At 46.4% G+C, this 18,462-nt stretch overlaps 1 protein-coding gene across 1 annotated transcript in view; it reads left to right on the top strand.

The window, feature by feature from the left end:
• Nucleotides 1-5,604: 5,604 nt before the first annotated feature.
• Nucleotides 5,605-18,462, top strand: part of DHX33 (DEAH-box helicase 33) — a 74,182-nt gene continuing 61,324 nt past the window's right edge. Inside the window, exon 1 of the mRNA XM_029613794.1 lies at nt 5,605-6,078. Coding sequence (XP_029469654.1) covers nt 5,874-6,078 — 205 coding nt within the window. The 5' untranslated portion in view covers nt 5,605-5,873. The remainder of the gene's footprint in view (nt 6,079-18,462) is intronic.

Genomic DNA, 18,462 nt, shown 5'->3' with positions numbered 1-18,462 from the left:
CATAAAAGCGAGATACTATGCCTCCTGCGATCAGGCAAGTCTCTTTTACATGATGATAAAAAGATCTTTGTATTCCAGGATTTTTCTTCTGATCTCTGCAAAACGTAGGGCTTTTGCTCCCATTTGTTCCAAACTGTACTCCCTGGGCCTAAAACCTGTGTTGCTGTACCCGGCTTGCCTGCGGGTTACCACGGAACAAGGCACACAATGGCTGGATATGGCGGAAGCTGCCCAAAAATTCTTGCAACAACAAGAGACTCAGTGCTTGAGTACAACATACTAGTCCAGCTATTCCATGACACACCAACAGAGACCACATCAGTCACCGGGCTAATGGGACTTTCTTCCTCACTATATCATCGGGCACACTGGCTCCCACACTGACTACCCACCATGGATTCCTATGCCAGTGATGATTTCCACCTCTATATTGGACGGCAAGTGTTGGGTGGCATTTTTCTGACTGCCTATGGATGCTGGTGGTTGCCTCCTCTGCACGCCCATAATCCTATTGTTGGGAGTGGGAATGCAGTTTTCATCCCTACGGACTTCGATCCATCTTTTGGGGGCCCTTTGCTGGTTGTATGCCACCGCTATAGCCCTGTGGAATTCCAATTCTGCCGAGACTCTAGCTGGTGTACTAGGAGGAGGCCTGTCCTACAGGACTCCGGATTCACAGACAGGATTACTTTGCAAAGTACTTTCCAGTTGTCACTAATTAGGGTGACCAAAGTTTGTTTTGAGAGGAAGATGGAGGGAGGGGGAACGGTTGGCACACATGCTCTCCACTATTGTTAGTGTTAAGTTTGCTGCGGTGGAGGGATTGTGGTGGTGGGAATTCGGGGGGACGGGGGGGGTAATGTTCTCCGAGATGTATTACCAAATCCTAATGTTACCTTGGATATTTTGACTTTGTTGTTCTGCTTGTCTCTTTTCTCTTTCTCAAAAGGGGGTCAATTTTGGTGGATGGGGGCCCTAGCTAGGGGGGGCTCCCATCAGGGTTACGAGGGGAAGTCCTTTCATTTTTTCTTCCATAGGTTATGGACCGTGTAAATGACTAATGCTGGGCTGAAACTCTATTCCTGGAACATGTGTGGTATAAATTCCCCCATCAAATGATCTAAAATACTGTCTACATTGCAAAGGAAATCGGTGAGTGTTGCATTTCTACAGGAAACGCATTTAACAGATAGTGAACACGAAAAATTACGTCGCAGTTGGGTGGGAGAGATTCATTATGCCTTGGCAACCACTAAATCTGCAGGAGTGGCGATACTTATTGGGAAGCATACACCTATTACAGTTAAGCAAACGATAAAGGATCCCGAGGGGAGATACCTCATTCTTATCACAGACATTCAGCAACAGACATACATGGTTTACAGGTCTCCAAACCAAAAGGAAGAGCTGGACAGAGATCTGGTTGAAGACATCCACAGGATAGGAAAGAAAGGAGAAGTGGTGATCGTTGGAGACTTTAATATGCCAGATGTAGACTGGAGAATCCCATCTGCAGAATCTAATAATAGTAGAGAAATAGTGGATGCCCTGCAAGTAGCTTTGTCCAAACAAATGGTAATGGAACCCATGAGAGAAGGAGCTATACTCGATTTAGTGCTCACTAATGGAGATAATGTCTCAGACATCCAGGTGGGTGCCCACCTCAGCACCAGTGATCATCAAACGGTATGGTTTAATATCACAAAAAGGATAAGGAAAAGAAGCACAAAGACCCAAGTTTTGCAGTTCAAAAACACGGACTTTGATGAAATGGGGAAGTACCTGGAGGAAGAACTAAAAGGCTGGGAGAAAGAAGGAGATGTGGATCAACAGTGGACCAATCTAAAAGGAGCAATTACCAAGGTAACTAATCTATATGTTAGAAAAGAGCTTGGAGCCAGGCCACAAAGGCCCCGTGGAAGCCGTATTGCCCCAACATCCAGAACATATAGTCCCAGGATACGGAGTCAAACGCCTTCTCAGTGTCTAAACTCAAAATCAGCGCATCCTCCAGAGAATGGTAGCTCAGTACCGCGATAAGTCGCCGTACGTTACGTACGCCCTGGCGCCCCTTAACAAACCCGGTCTGGTCCTCCCCAATTAGTGTGGGTAAAAGAAGATTTAGCCTGGCCGCAAGCACTGCTGCTAGGAAATCTTCTTGAGGTAGTCAATGAGAAGTCTTACCACTCTTTGAATTTCTTAATAACTGTCAATCGTTCATCAGTCCACATCTATGTAATTTACTACAGTTGTAAATTTTACAATACATCATACTTTTTTTGGAAGATCCAAGTTTTCAGCTCACGTTTGAAGCTCTTTCTGTAGTGAGGCGTAATTCCTCAGGTAGACTGTTCCATAACTTGGGGCCCGCTATAGAGAACACGCTGGTTCAACCTTTGTCTTTCGTCTCAGTCGAGGTGGAGTCCTAGTGTGCAGCATGATGACTGTTTTTTCTTCTTTGCATGGTCTAGTGTTTCACTTCAGGCACACACAAAGATTTGTTCTTTCAGGGCTTTGAGTGTTAAGGGTGACTTGGACGCACATCTCTTTTGTCCCCTGGAGAGTGGTGTCTCTTAAATCACTGGCAAGTTCAATTTGTGCCTAAAAAACAAGCTGTAATCAATGCATTAGGTCCAAAATGAAAATCTTTACTGATGGGGAAATCAGGTTGTAGAATGGCAATAATAACAAAAGCCTCTGGAGCAGGACTGTCTTTCTTTTCTTTTACAGTCTTTCCATCTGTGCATGAATCTCCTTACCAGGGACAGAGAAACATCCACCGTCCAGGACCTGGCTAAGTGGAGTCCCCAGGTGGGCAGAGCAACCTTTAGCAGGGCAGGCCAACTCCTTCCAATTCTGGTAAAAATAGTAAACACAGTCTTTAGCAATTTCCTTTCTCTCTTCCAGGTGGCGAAGATGCCAGATGGGAGACCTCAGTGGTCTCAATTTTACTTTTACTCACAGGCGATCTTAATTTATTCTCTGGTTTCTCTCTTTTTTTTCTCTGGATCCCAGATAGCAGGGATCCCTTGGAAACAGGCAGCTTGTCCTGCTCCAATGCCGGAAGGAAGGGGCAGGCAAAAATCTTCCTGCGGGATCTTCCACTGAAGTAATTTCCCTTTCAACAAAATTTAACACTGGAGTTCCTCCTTGCAGCAGGTCACCACCACCTCAGTCCTTATTGAGGGTATGGCAGGTAGGTCTTCCCTAACCTGGGTGGCCTCAGAATCCAGGCGGTACCCCAGGGATCTTGCAAGGCTCCTACGTGAAAAAATGTTACAACCCAAAAAAAAACCAATTCAGAGGGAAATCCCAACCAGCCACTAAATAGATGGGAAAGAATACTGTCCCGTCCTAATCAGAGGAGTTGGGCTCATTGCCAGGCAGGATAAGCCTGACTCCTCTGACTGGGCCTGAAAAATCATCTCAAACTCCTTCCTAACTTCAAACAGGCCATAAGGGAACTGCCCACAGTCAGGCTAATGCAACATAAACGAGCTACAATGGATGCTCATATTGAGCGCCTGTTTTCCTAATGCGCGCTCATCCACCTCTCCTGGGCGTGCGATGCAATATGCTAATGAACTGCCACGTTAAAAAGGACACACTAGGGGAAATTGTGCGTTCCTTGGCATTGGGCGCAGGTTACAAAAATGGATGCTCAATACAAGTGTCAGTTTTATCCCACGGCAACTAAATGACCAGCACAATAAATACAGCCTGAAGCGTGTATATTGAGTGCCCAGAAATTCTTTTTTCAGACAAGCCTTTTTAATTTTGCATAGTGCTGCTTTCTGCAGTTTCTCCTACTTAGTATCACAATGATACTAAGTAGGAAGAACCACAGAAAAGCGGTATTTTTTGTTTTTAAATTGAGCCCTTGATGCACTCTCTGGGCCAGGCGTAAAAAGTGCACGGGATTTTTTGCATTGTGGAATAATATCTAATAACCTCATCTACATGGCATTTACATGTGATGAGCACTATTAGCTATGCCTTTGGACGTGCGTTTTGGACACGCCGATCCCCTTAGCATCGGGGATTAGTCTAGCGCGTTAACCTGTGCACACTTTACTGCATCAGCCCCAGACTCTGGAGAGAGCTGCTTAAGAAATCTTTCCAGAGGGACAGCTACGCTAGCACCCTCAAAGGGAGGGGCTGTTCAGAATGGTAATCTTCCCCCCCCCCCCTTCTAATCTAATTTACACTAGTTAACTAGAAATGTCCCAAGATTTACTAGGTCCGTTACATATCCTTGACATTGCACCAGTATCCTCACACTCGATATTCTCAGTCTTTGCCCTCTTTTCATGGGGTTCTTTTTCCAACCCCTTTCTACTCCCCTCTTGTCTTCCCCAGGAAGCTAATCCTCAATCTAGAAAAAAAAAAGTTTTTGCCCCTAATCTCGCCTCTTACCTTGATCTACCCGTTCGCAGTAAACAAATTAGGAGGCTTCAGCAGTGTAAAATGGGGAGGACAGCAGCTTCGATGAAGGGAGAACTCAGCAAGTTTAGGAGTGAAAGCAGAAAACTTTTCTCCCAAACTGCCAGCAGCACGGTGGAAGTAAAAGCTGAGAAGCAGTATTGCCAGGTTTTCATGAAAGAACAAGCACTTTTTTCCAAAAAAAAAAGCCCAAAACATGTGAGATTGAAACATTTTATTTTTTTATATCATTTAATGCCCTCACATACTCGTATCCCTCTCCCCACCCCCCTACAAGCAAATCTCTGGCCCCCACATACTCATTCCCCCCTCCCTATCCATCTCTGGCCCTCACTTACTCATTCCCCCCTCCCTAACCCCTCCAAACACATCTCTGGCCCCCCACACAATTATTCCCCCCTCCAAGTACATCTCTGGGCCCCCCACATACTCATTCCCCTCTCCCCAGCCCCCTCCAAGCACATCTCTGGCCCCCACAGTCTCATTGCCCTCTCCCCACCCCAAGCACATCTCTGGCCCCCACACTCTCATTCTCCCCTCCCAACATACTAATTCCTCCCCTCCTGATTCCTGGCTGTAGCTGTACACTCTGAAGATTCCTTTGCTGTTGCGCTCCAATGCCGTGCTGCTAGTCTTCCCGTTCCGCCACGTGTGGTGCCGGCTAGGTCTACCCACAAAATGTGCTCATGACGTGTGCATCAACAAGGCTTGCAGCGCTGCTCTGATTGGCTTACTGCTGCACTACAGGGATAGGGTGCGCCTGCTATGGACAGGCTGCATAGCAGCAGCAGTAGTCAATCACTGTAACATGATTCAGAGCACAAGTCCCACCCAACAAGCCCAAAAAAACGCGACTGGCAGAAAAAATAGCTCAATTAAAAGCAACCCGCGAATGACTACAAAAAGAAGCCCAATCTCGCAGTAAATAAGCGAGGTTGGCAACACTGTTGAGAAGCAGTGTAGGCTATTAAACTGTGTGTACCTTCGGCATCTGCTCTGCTGTTCCTCTCACTTTTGATTGGCTGCTGCCGGGGAGTCATCATTCTGAGACAGCTGGTTGTGCTGCCTGAGGCAAAGGAAAGCAAGCCCACACATGTAGACGGTTGCCAGCACTAAACTGCGCTATCATCCAGCTCAAAATTAGCCCAACTCGCATAAAATATTTTCCTCCATAACGGGGGAAAAATAGTCTAATTGGCCGTAACATAAAATAGTCCAGTCTGGCATCGCCGGGTGTAATGTGTCTGACATCATCAACTTATGCCCACAGTCCGGAAAGCACGTGGGCTGAGCAGAGCAATGTCTCTGGCGATATGGAGTCTGTTTACTCTCGGGCCCGGAGGCAGCTTCTGCCTTTCCTCTCTCGGGACCTCAACCGCCCCGCCTTGATTTTATTATTTTAAAGCATTTTTTTTTTAGATTTAGATAATATGCCTCAGGACTCTGATCTGCCGCCGGCTAAGAGATTTAAGCCGGGATCCCCGCTTTTCCCCTTCAGCAGGAAGACGGCGATGCTGGCGGGAGCCCGGAAGCCCCAGGTCCCGGTGGAGCAGCAGCGTAGGAACCTGCCGATCTTTCAGGCTCGAGCCCAACTCATCGGGCAGCTCCGGCAGCTAGACAGCGCCGTGCTCATAGGTAAAGGGACCCGCATATACCCGAAGCCCGTTAGGAAAGTCAGTACTGCACCTGTGTGGAAAATTGCCTCGGAGAGAGTTTTTTTTTGTTTTTATTTATTTTTTTTTTAAATAGAGGCTGTTCTGGAGGGTATTGCTTAACATTCTGTTTCTTATTCATACCCCCAGATCAGTCCAGACAAGTGGTTAAAGCATCCCTACCAGCAGATGGAGGCAGAGAACAAAAACTTTCAGGCTCTGCTCCATATTGGAGAGAGCCACCTACAGTTCCTCAGTATTTCTTTACCTCCAGCAGAAAATGCAAACCTGCAGACTGCAGTCCTAAGGAGATTCTGGGAAGGAAGATTCCTAGAGGGCAGCTCCCTGAGGTGTTAGGTTCCTTCGTGGGCCATCCCTCGAGTGGAGTGGTGGAATAGGTTATTCCTGTCCTAGCTCTGCCCTTGTCTGCAGGCGGTGTGATAGCCAGGGGTCCTGGTTCTCTTACCTCCTCTGGGTCCTTGCCTCTTATAGTGATCAGAAGCAGGGACGTATTTTATTTTATTCCTGTTCGATTGTGTCTGTTTCTTTAAAAAAAAAAAAGGCAATGCAGGAGGAAGTGCAGACTGAAGTAGGGCTCTGGTGGCTGGTTGCAGTGTGTAGCTGGGAGGCAGTCTGAGGTGAGCAGGGCCACATTGTCAGCCTTGTTGGGGCTGGGTGTCAGCACTGGGACAGCTCCACTGACCAGTTACAGGCAGGGGCTATTTTTAGGCCCGATCTGGCGTCACATGCTCAGCACGTGAAAGTTTGCCGTGGGTGTGTTTTGCTCGGAGTGCATCTCTGTGGGGGTGGGAACCTCCAAGGGATCCCGCTGGAGAGTTTGCTGCCTTGGGTGTGGTAGTGTAAGAAGTGGTATTGCACCTTCTCAGAAAATTATATAGTGATCACAAAGAGTTGGTGAGACAATCTAATTCTTTATTTTATGAATTTGCACGTACGGAAGTAGGCACACCCTCATAGCATTGTGCCTTTCAATTTATACATTTTCAGCCTAAGCAAGCCCCCTTTCCCTCCCCAATAACTCCCTCTGTGTTTTTACAAATCACCTTTTTTGGTCATTCCCCTGTCCTTAGCTTGTCTGTCCAAGTGATGCTCAGCTCATGCCCATCTTTTTTCTTTACCCTCCCCCCTTGTTACCCGATTGGTTTTACCCTTATCTTCTTGGGGGTCCAGTAGCCAATTACTGAACCCCTTTGTCCTTGCAGCTGACCCGTGCTGGTCTCCTGCTTAAACACATGTCCTGTCCCATCTCCTTCTACTTGTTCATTCCTGTTCCTGACTCCCTTCCCCCTTTCTCTTGTGGATGTGTAAATGCCCTTGCTAAAGCCAGGTGTGGGGAGGGGTACAGTCTTATCTCTGCTTGTCTCCTTCCAACTGCTAAGGGAGCAGCATTCCTTTCTTTCTGGCAATTGTTATTCACATTCTCTCTCCCCTGTCTGTATTCCGCTTCAATTCTCTTCAGCAGTTTTAATCACTGCCTGCTTTTTCAAGGAGCTCATACAGCCAGCCTGTTCTTACTCTTATTTATTCATTTTATTGCATTTAGAAGAATCCATACACTATTGTTTTGCTCAAAGCACATTTCTAGAAAAAGGGGGGGAAGGGGGTTTTGGATTGTGCAGCTAAGCTTGTCTCTGAAAGTTTCTAACAACTAAAAAGTTTACCTAATTACTCTACCTTCTAAGTCAGCGGTTCTCAACCAGTGTGTCGCTACACTTCCTGGTCCCCCGCTAGCCCAGAGTTCCCCCACCCCAGCGAAATAGAAATTCATCCACTGCCCGGGTTTAAAATGCTGTCAGCCCGGGCGGAATGCAGCAGGAGAGCCGGAGTCAGTGGCACCAGCATGGTCTCTTCTCCCACCCCCCCCCCCCCCTTCCAGTGGTCTGGAAGAGGAAGTGGAATGCAGTGGCCATGCACGCGGGAAGAAGAGACCATGCAAACGCTAGCAGCGTGGCCCGAAGAAGAAAGGCGCGGCCTTAAGAATGAGCAGCACGGCACACAGCACAAGAGGAGCAACGTCAGCCCCCGTGGCCGATGGGAGTCCTTTCTCGAGACCGCGAGGACTGGAAGTGGAGGAGGCTGTTGCTGCCGCTAGTTAGGTGGGGGAAGAGAGAGTGAGCAAGCAAGCATGCATATGTGTTTGAGATCCTGTGTGTGTGTGAGAGAGACAGCATGTATGTAAATGAGTGACTGAGAGCCTGTATGTGTAAGTGTGTGATTGAAAACCTGTTTGTGTAAAAGAGAGTATGTGTGTGTGATTGAGATCCTTTGTGTGTGAGAGAGATAGCATGAATGTAAGTATATGACAGAACCTGTATGTGTGTGAGAGTATGTGATTGAGAGCCTGTGTGTAAGTGAGAGAAAGAGAGAGCATGTTTGTGTGGGAATGAGTCTGTTGTGTGAGTGAAAGACACAGCATGTATGTAAGTGTGTGATTGAAAAGACAGCATGTGTGTAAATGTGTGATTTAGAGCGTATATAAGTGAGAGAGAAAAAGCATGTGTAAATGTGCGTGATTGAGAGCCAGTGTGAGAGGGAGCTTGTGTGTGACTGAGAGAGAGGAGAAAGTGATGCTTCTCCTGCTAACTCAAAACAATCTCAGGGCACCTGGATATCAAATGTTCCCAGGTATGCAGAGCAAAGCATTTTGTTATCATTATTATTTTTCATTATTGGGTCTTTGTGCCTGCTACTTGGAAATATTTTATTGGTCTCTAGAAATTTCTGGTATAAGTTTTTAATTATTGGATATTTTATTCATCAGCTGGTTTTACTGCTATTTATTTTATATTTCTTGATTTGTTTTATGACACTGGTGATGTTTCTCTTTTTCCTTTGTTACACTGCACACAGAATCTCTGGCTTGTTGCGGTTTCCAGTTCAGTTTTCATTGGCATTTTTCTATTTATACTTTATGGTCTCTTTATTCTTTGTTAGGTGAGGATCTGTAGTTTCTATGTAGGACTTTATAGCAGCCTGGCTTGGTCCGTTTTCCTAATAGGAGGAGTATTGGAGTTTTACGGCCTGGTGTAATATTTTCAGTTTTGCCTTGTAAGTTTGAGTGCTGGAAATTGGCGCTGCTTTGGTATGGGATGTTTATGCAGTTTCTGTTCAGACAGAGTGCTTATCCTTTCCCTTGTGTTATTCTTAACATTAAAAATAATACTGTGCCTTTATTTTATATTTCTGTCATGAATTGTAATGAGCAGTGTGTCACAGATGTGAGCGAGATCTATCAGGTGTGTCACGATGGGAAAAAGGTTGAGAACCACTGTTCTAAGTTACCAAAAAAATTAGAATATAAGGGAATAAAGAAACACAATTCTATTTCTATAATCTATTACCCTTTGTAAGAGCAATATCAGTGAGCCCTTGCTCACAGTAGTCAGACATATACAGAAAACCAGATTCCAAACAATGCTTTCCAAAAACTTTCCCGTTTTATGCTCCTGTAAGTAATCTCAGAGCCCTGCAAGCAAGGCAAGGACTTAAAACAAAGGACTAACTGTTGCTGTCTTGAACCTCTTTGTATTGTGTTCCAGTACAAATTTATTTACAAATATACAGGCAAACGAACCAGAATCACTCTTAATAAGCTTTCACTAAGCATACTAGAAAGAATCTAAAAATGAGTGGGCGTACCTACAACAAATTAAATTTAATGTGGATAAGTGCAAGGTGATGCATATAGGGAAAAATAACCCATGCTATAATTACACAATGTTAGGTTCCATATTAGGTGCTACAACCCAAGAAAGAGATCTAGGCATCATAGTGGATAACACATTGAAATCGTCGGTGCAGTGTGCTGCAGCAGTCAAAAAAGCAAACAGAATGTTGAGAATTATTAGAAAGGGAATGGTGAATAAAACGGAAAATGTCATAATGCCTCTGTATCGCTCCATGGTGAGACCACACCTTGAATACTGTGTACAATTCTGGTCGCCGCATCTCAAAAAAGATATAATTGTGATGGAGAAGGTACAGAGAAGGGCTACCAAAATGATAAGGGGAATGGAACGGCTTCCCCTATGAGGAAAGACTAAAGAGGTTAGGACTTTTCAGCTTGGCGAAGAGACGGCTGAGGGAGGATATAATAGAGGTGTTTAAAATCATAAGAGGTCAAGAACGGGTAGATGTGAATCGGTTATTTACTCTTTCAGATAATAGAAAGACTAGGGGGCACTCCATGAAGTTAGCAAGTGGCACATTTAAAACTAATCGGAGAAAGTTCTTTTTTACTCAACGCACAATTAAACTCTGGAATTTGTTGCCAGAGGGTGTGGTTAGTGCAGTTAGTATAGCTGTGTTTAAAAAAGAATTGGATAAGTTCTTGGAGGAGAAGTCCATTACCTGCTATTAATTAAGTTGACGTAGAAAATAGCCACTGCTATTACTAGCAACGGTAACATGGAATAGACTTAGTTTTTGGGTACTTGCCAGGTTCTTATGGCCTGGATTGACCACTGTTGGAAACAGGATGCTGAGCTTGATGGACCCTTGGTCTGATCCAGTATGGCATGTTCTTATGTTCTTAAATAGTGCACTTTTATCTACAATTGGCCAAAAAAATCTTTTCTTGCTAACAACAAAAATTATACTTACATACAGATCTATCTTTCGCTTACCACAGTGTTGCAAGCACTCTCTCTCTCTTCTGTCTCCAGGTATCACTTCTCAATAGTCAGACTTCCAGAATTCTTTATCTGGGTAACTTCCTTCGGACAAAAGCCAATTACTGTCAGAGTACCAGTGTTAGGTCTGAGCCTGTCCAGCAGATTCAGATGCAAGATTGAACAATACATGGTGGCCGCAGCCACTGCTGCGTCCATTCATGGTCGCCAAAATGTATATTTATTTATTTATTTAACACTTTTCTATACCGACCTTCAAGGGCAAGCCATATCAGATCGGTTTACATCGAACCAGGGTAAACAACTGTAGTGACAATAAACTTAAAACAAAAGTGTGGAAGAGGCAAAGTTACATTGAACAAGGAAAATGGAACTTGGAAGCTTAATCAGCTGGAAAAATAGGTTATAGCATGCTGAAGTTTATAACTATAATACTATTATTAAGATAATGCTTAAGGCGCTTAGGAGAATCGGAGTCTATTGTCCAGGCAGGAGATAGGCTAAACATTCATGTCCTTCAAGCCTAGAGTTATGTTATGCACCAAGCACACTTATGGCGCTTCTCCATGTTCACAAGAATACTGTACTTAGATTTTGTAGCAAGTATAACTTTTTATTGAGCAATAGGTCTGGGACTATTTGCAGGTCCTGAGTTCTTTGGCTTCTATGCTGGAATTAGTTCCCTAGGCCTTTGCTCATATGCAGCTGTTATCCCAGTGCAATCCGCTTTCTGAGGAATTTCAGCTTCCTTTGCCGCTTCCTGGGGCTGCTAGGTCCAGTCTTTTTCATGTGGCTGTTCTGAAGCAGTCTGGAGAGAGGAATGAACTTGGAGTTGCCGGATTGAGTGGTGATGACCACGAAAGCCAGTCTCAAAGGATGGGGGTGATTTGTCAAGGAAGATCGGCCCAGGGGCTGTGGTCACCAGAAGAGGTGTCCCGGTCTATCAGTTGTTTGGGACCAGAGCTGTTCACAAGGTATTGCTGCTGTTTCTCCTGCTTGTTCATGGAAAGTCAGTACGGGTGTTTTCGGACAATGCAAAGACAGTAGTGTACATCAGATGCCAGGGTGGCAGGAAGAGTCATCAGCGCTGGAGGCACAGGATCTGTTCCTGTGGGCGGAGAGTCATCTGTCAAGAATAGTGGCATCGCACATAGCCGGAGTGGACAATGTGTAGGCGGATTATCTCAGCAGTCAGTGTTTGAATCGTGGGGAGTGGGAGCTGTTGGCAGAGGCCTTTACCCTAATCCAGTCCAGGAGGGGCAGGCTGCAATTAGACCTCATGGCGATGCCTGGGAACGTGAAGGCGGTTCGCTTCTTCAGGTGCCGGCAAGAGGTCGGCTCCGACGGTATCAATGCTCTCGTTCAGCCGAGGCCAACAGACCTGTTGCTGTCATAGGGAGAGTGATGCGGCGCATCAAGCTTCTTTCAGGAAGGGTGATTCTGGTAGCTCCCAAGTGGCCTCGTTGACCGTGGTTTGCAGATCTGGTTTATGTGGCTGTGGACTGGCCAGTGAGCTTGACTCATCTGCCAGGGTTACTGTGTCAGGGGCCCATGTTTTCAGACCAGGAGGATTGCTTCAGTCTAGTGGCCTGGCTTTTGAAAGGTGGCGGCTCTGCATGAAGGGTTACTCAGAACCTGTTATTACTACTTTGCTTCTCGAGAGAAAGTTGTCCACTTCTCTGGCTTATGTCCAGGTATTGAGAACCTTTGAGTGCTGGTGCTTACAGAATAACTTGCAGCCTTTGAAGGTGGATGTTCTGCAAGTGTTATCCTTCTTACAGAGTGGATTGACCAAGGGCTTGGCCTATAATTCCTTTCAGTTCAGGTGGCAGCCTTAGGATGTCTTCGAGGAAAGGTATAGGGAAGGATGTTGGCAGCCCATCCTGATGTAATGTGTTTCTTGAGAGGGCTAAGCATCTGCGTTCCCCCTTCCGGAAGGTTTGTCCAGAGTAGAACCTTAACTTGGTTCTTATAATTCTGTGTGGTCCTCCTTTTGAATCGATTAGACGGGCTTCCTTGAAGGACTTAACCTTGAAGGCGGTTTTCCTGGTGGCTATCTGTTCCCCTAGAAGAATTTCGGAACTGCAAGCTTTGTCGTGTAGCAATCCCTTTTTAAGGATTTCAGAGGAAGGGGTGATGTTGCGTACGGTGCCTTCCTTTCTGCCTAAAGTGGTTTCGTCTTTTCATCTTAACTAGACGGTGGAATTTCCAGCCTTTCTGAAGTTTGATCACAATGCTCCTATGGCAAGGGAATTGCACTTATTTATTTATTTATTTTTAATTTTTATATACCGAAGTTCTTGTATGGACTACAAATCAATCCGGTTTACATAAAACGAAGAACTGCTCAACAGAGAGCGGAGCTTTACATGGAACCAAGGAACATATGGAACAGTATAACTGATTGACAATTTAACATAGTGCTAAATAAAGTAATAATAGTTTAACTGGAAATAAATAAAGCAATATAATATTTTATAAAGACAGTTTAACTGTTTAACGTATCAATAAATATAAATATAAGCAATGCCAAATATATATATAAAATATAGTAAATTTTTTAGCTCAACGGTAATTGTCCAGTAGCAGATTCTAAAATTAGTACTTGATGCAGTGTCCATAATTAGGGTAATTAGGATACTTAGGAATTGGGAATAACGTTCTCAGCCACCACTTACTCTCCGTGCGTCGTCATCCTCCCTCCTGCCCCTTCTCTCGCCCCCCGCTTGCTTACTCTTGTGATAGTGACACATAACAGAAAACACACTACAACTGTTCTTTGGCGTAAAAAAGGCCGCAGCTTTTATTTACTTAATATATGCAATAATATTCCTGGTGTACCCGAGCCGATAAGCTGATTCTGACCGCCCGCCGTAAACCGAGCCAGGCGTCCGTTAGCCAGGATCCCCCGCCGCGTGACCTCGCGCCGGCGGGGGCCCCGCCCTTGGCGCTTTTCCAACGCGCCCCGCCTTTACGGCGCCTCCCCTGGCGCTGACGGCTCCCACTCCGTCTTGTGCTGCCGCCGGCACCCCTTACTCAATATTCCACCGGCCCGGGTAACCGCCAAGACGCGAGGTAGGTATCTCCTTGCCTCGCGTCCCCCCACTGACCTAATTAGCTGCGGCCTTTTGCCTCCTCTTGTATCCTGCCTCTATTGCGTCCTGTAACGTATTGTTAAATATGTCATAACCTATGTCGGACAAGTGTATCCCGTCTTCTCTAAACAAACCCGGGCACTTGTCGTCCGCCCACTTGTGTCTGATCTGATGTGACCCCCTTTTTCTTGCCCACCTCTCCAGCTGTCTATTCACTTTCTTTCGACCTCTATTCCATAACTTCGAATCTATCCACTTGGGCCTTTGTATAATTTCTGACCACACCACCGCTGCCTTTGGGTATAATCCTGATGTTATTTTCAAATCCTCCTTCACTGATTGGATTAAGTTTTTGCATGTCGAGGAATTCAAATCATTGCCCCCCAGATGTATTATTATTACGTCTGGAGCCGCCTTCTCCTCCCTCAAGCGCCGTAGTAAGGGCAATAATTGTTTCCAGCGCATGCCGGGCTTTCCTATCCACGTAACCGTCCACCCTTGTGGTGCCAGGCCCAGGTGCTGTCCATATGGTCGTTCGCTCGCTCTCTTGGCCGCCCATCTTACATACGAATGGCCAATAATCCATGCTGTCTGCCGCACCCTCCGTTGCTCTGTAAAATAGAATTAATAATTTTGATTAATTTTGGTTAGATGTGCCCTTGTCCCGCCGCCGCCTTGTCCAGCCGTACGTAGGCGTCTACGGCGTTAGATCTCCATCTTCCTATCTTCTTAATTGTGTCTTTGTCTAGACCGGCCTGGGCTGCGCTTGTAGCCGCCCCTATTCGGAACGAGTGCGAGCTGAACTTCCCTGTGTGCCATCTCAACGCGTTTGCTGCTGCTTTTAGCACCGCTATCAGTTGGAATTTTGTCAGCGGTAAGCCATCTTTATGTATGAGCAAGTGCTTTTGGCCCGCTGGTCGAATAGCTAGGTATTCTCTGGCATTGGATATTGGGCAGGTGTTGCAACCCATAACTCGATTGAGCCTTAGCGTGGATCCCTTCCCTTGCTGATCGGTCTTTGATCTGATAATCGTTATGCGTAGGTTCTCTGTTGTGCACAGGACGTTCCTTAGCAACAATCCGTTCGCTCCTTCGTCCCTTTTGTTGCTAGCCACTAATTCGCCGACTCTGAAGGCTCCATAAAATGCCAAGGAAAAGGCGAACCTGAATAATTTGGTCTCGAAATCTGATGTGCAAATTTTTTCCAAGGATACCCAGAGCTCGTTCAGCCTGTGGTGCGTGATGGGATACCTGTCATCGGTTTTTATTCCTATCTGTCTTGCCCAGCCTGTCAACATCTTCTTCGCTAGGAATGATTTTGTGGGGTCTCCCCATCCCAGCGCCTTGAAGAAGAATGCTGCTCCCGCCAGGCGCTTGATGACCGCGTTCCGGGATCTTCCGTTTTCTTTCTCGTGTACGATGAACCTGTTTAATAACTCCTCTTTCGCTGGTCCCTGTGTCCATCCGTTTTTTCTGAGGAAACTGGAAACCACGTCAAAACTTCGGCAGTACGAGGTCCATGTTGACGGTGCAACCGACCTCTGAAGCAGGTCCCTTGCTATTGCAGACCAATTCGCCATAAACGCTCCGGCATAGTTGTTGCTGTCTCGTCTGCCAGCGGTACCTGCTTGCGAAATAAATGCCATTTAGCACGGGATAGCGCGTCTGCCGCGCCGTTTAAAGCCCCCGGTACATGTCTCGCTCTTACGGTTACGTTGTTGCGCAGCGCCTCTAACACTATCTCCCTCAATAGGTTAACCACTATCCCGCATTTTGCGGACTGGGCATTCAATACATGAACGACTGCCTGGTTGTCGCACCAGAATATTATGTGTCGGTCCCGGAGTTTGTCGCTCCACAATACGAGCGTGACCCATATCGGAAAGAGTTCCAGGAAGGTTATATTCTTTGTCAGGCCCTTCTTTTTCCATTCTTCCGGCCAAGGTTCCGCGCACCATGCCCCTTGGCATAACGCGCCGAAACCCCATCCCCCTGATGCGTCAGTTTGTATGCTCAGGTCCTGGTTCGACATCGGGGGGTCCTGAATGACTGTAATGCCGTTGTAATTGTCTAGGAAGTCGTTCCATATCCTGAAGTCATCCCTTATCTCTTTGGATATCCGCAGATAATGATGCGGTCTCTTTATGCCTACCGTTGCCGCTGCCAGTCTTCTCATAAAAGCTCTGCCCATGGGTATCACTCGGCAAGCGAAATTAAGAGTTCCCAGAATGGTTTGAGCTGCTTGAAGTGTTATCTTCCTTGATCCTCCCGTTTGCTGAATCAAGTTGCGCAGCTTCTCTACCTTATCTTCTGGAAGTCTTGCTGTCATTTGCTTGGAATCCAACTCTATTCCTAAGAATGATATTGTTGTCGCTGGGCCCTCGGTCTTGTTGCTGGCCAGTGGCACACCCAGCTCCGCTGCCACTGTCTGGAAATCGTCTAGTAAGTTACTGCATGTGTTGGCATCTTTGGGACCCACGAATAAGAAGTCATCCAAGTAATGTATGATGTTGTGTGATTCCGCTTTCTTTGATACTACCCAATGTAAGAAGGTGCTGAAGAGCTCGAAATATGCGCATGAAATAGAGCATCCCATGGGCATGCACTTGTCGAAAAAGAATTGGTTATTAAATGTAAACCCCAGAAGCGGGAAACTGTCTGGGTGAACGGGGAGCAACCTAAACGCGGATTCTATGTCTGCTTTTGCCATCCACGCACCTCTTCCACAGGATCGAAGCAGCGCCAGTGCTGTGTCGAAAGATGCGTACTGCACTGAGCAATCCTCTTGCGGCAAATGGTCGTTCACAGATTGTCCCGGTGGATATGACAGGTTTAGAATGAGGCGGAATTTTCCTTTTTCTTTCTTAGGGATGACCGCTAGCGGTGATAAGAACATTCGGTTGAATGGTTGCTTCTCGAATGGGCCCGCTATTCTTCCTAGTTCTAGTTCCGTCTTCAGCTTCTGATGTACTATATCTGTGTGTTTAATAGCCGAAGGCGAGTTGCTGATGTTTGATTCCTGAATTTGCCCCTGAAATGGTATGACGAAACCGTCCTTGAATCCTTTCCAAATCTTGTTTGCTTTCTCCTTGTTTGGGTATGCCTCGAGCCATTTTTTTAAAGCTTCTAGCCGTATTGGAGACTGAGCTTTTTTGACTTCTGCCTTCTCATGTTTTAACATTACTCCCTGTTGATGGTTTTTTGTTACATTTTATCATTGGGTGCGGTGCTGCGCAAATGGTGCAAACATGCCTGAATTTGCAGTCTTGAAACGTACAAGTGGATTTGTTGTATCGCCAGCAGGTGTTGTCTTGAGAATTTCCTACTGCCTGCTTTGATGAGTATCTGTATGGGGATGGCCTTTGCGCGTTCCTGATTCTCATCCCCTGTTCGTAAGGTTTGCAAGTCATATGTTGAATCCACAAGCTGACGTCCTGTGTCCCCCATGTCATATGACGGTTTTCTTCCATTTTATCTCGGAACTGCTCGTCATAATTCAACCATGCCCAGCCTCCGTGTTGCTGATATGCTTTCATGATGTTAACTGCGTATGCTAGCATCGGTCCGTATTGTGACTGGTCCTTCCGTCCGACCACACTGGCCAAGTATAGGAATGATGTCATCCAATTAACTATTGTCTTTGGGATTTTCCTCTCCTTTTCTTTGCTGTGTTTTCCTTCTGTGTGTTTCCTCCGCCCCTCGGCTTTCCGTCTTCCTAATAGTATACTGAATATGTCGATATATTTCTTTTTTTGTATTTTTTTTCTTAAGCGCTTGGGCACGTCTTCCCAGAGCTCTGATAACGTGGTAAGCGCGGGCGGGCCTCTTGACTCCTTATCTTTCGTTATCTTGAGTCCTTGCTGTTCACTGTCTGACTCCGAGGAGGACGAGCTAGAGGAGCTGGAAGAGCTGCTAGGACTGGAGCTTGCTCTACGCTTGCGCTTTGTTTTTTGCCTCTTTTTCCCTGATCCTGCGCCATCCTGCGCCCCCATGGGCCCTATCCCGAGCCCTGGTCCCCTTTCTTTGTTCGAGCACTCACCCATAATATGATGCTCGCCTGATTGTTGTATGGCTTGACTTGTAGATGGCTGTTCTTCATCGTTCTGCTCGCTGCTCTGCAACCTTCTTTGTATTCCCTCCGTGCTAGCTCTATCCGATCCTCGTCTAGCTGTTTCATCTGGAACTTGTCGCTCTCTCCCTTGACTGTTGAAAGCCGGTTTTTTATAGTGCGGGTGTGGCCCTTGCCCGACCTCGCTGTCTTGTAGATGTGCGCATCTTGGATTGGGTTCTGTCCAGCCCTCCTCTGCTGGTCGCCAAGTCTGTTCGTAATGCCTTCCTCGCTGCTGTACCTCTGGCAGCCACCCTGTCTGTTCGCCATATGGGTAGGAATGCGGCTCTTCCCGGCCACGCCTTTCTCTATTGTACCCTCTAGGGCTTCCCCTCTGGTACCTGTCTGTGCTGCCTCGTCTCTGCCAAGGGTGACTTGCTTGGTATTCGTCTTCGTATTGATTACGCCAGTGACGTTCGCTGTCGTGGTATCTCGCGTATCCCGCTGTGTTGTTCGGCCATGGTTCGTCACTCCAGTAGCCGTAATGTGGAGAGCGATCTCTCGGTCTCTGT

This window comes from Rhinatrema bivittatum, chromosome 8 (genome assembly GCF_901001135.1).
Source record: "Rhinatrema bivittatum chromosome 8, aRhiBiv1.1, whole genome shotgun sequence".
NCBI lineage: Eukaryota > Metazoa > Chordata > Amphibia > Gymnophiona > Rhinatrematidae > Rhinatrema > Rhinatrema bivittatum.
The sequence above is the reverse complement of the archived record's forward strand: the minus strand, read 5'-3'. Positions and strand labels throughout refer to the sequence as shown.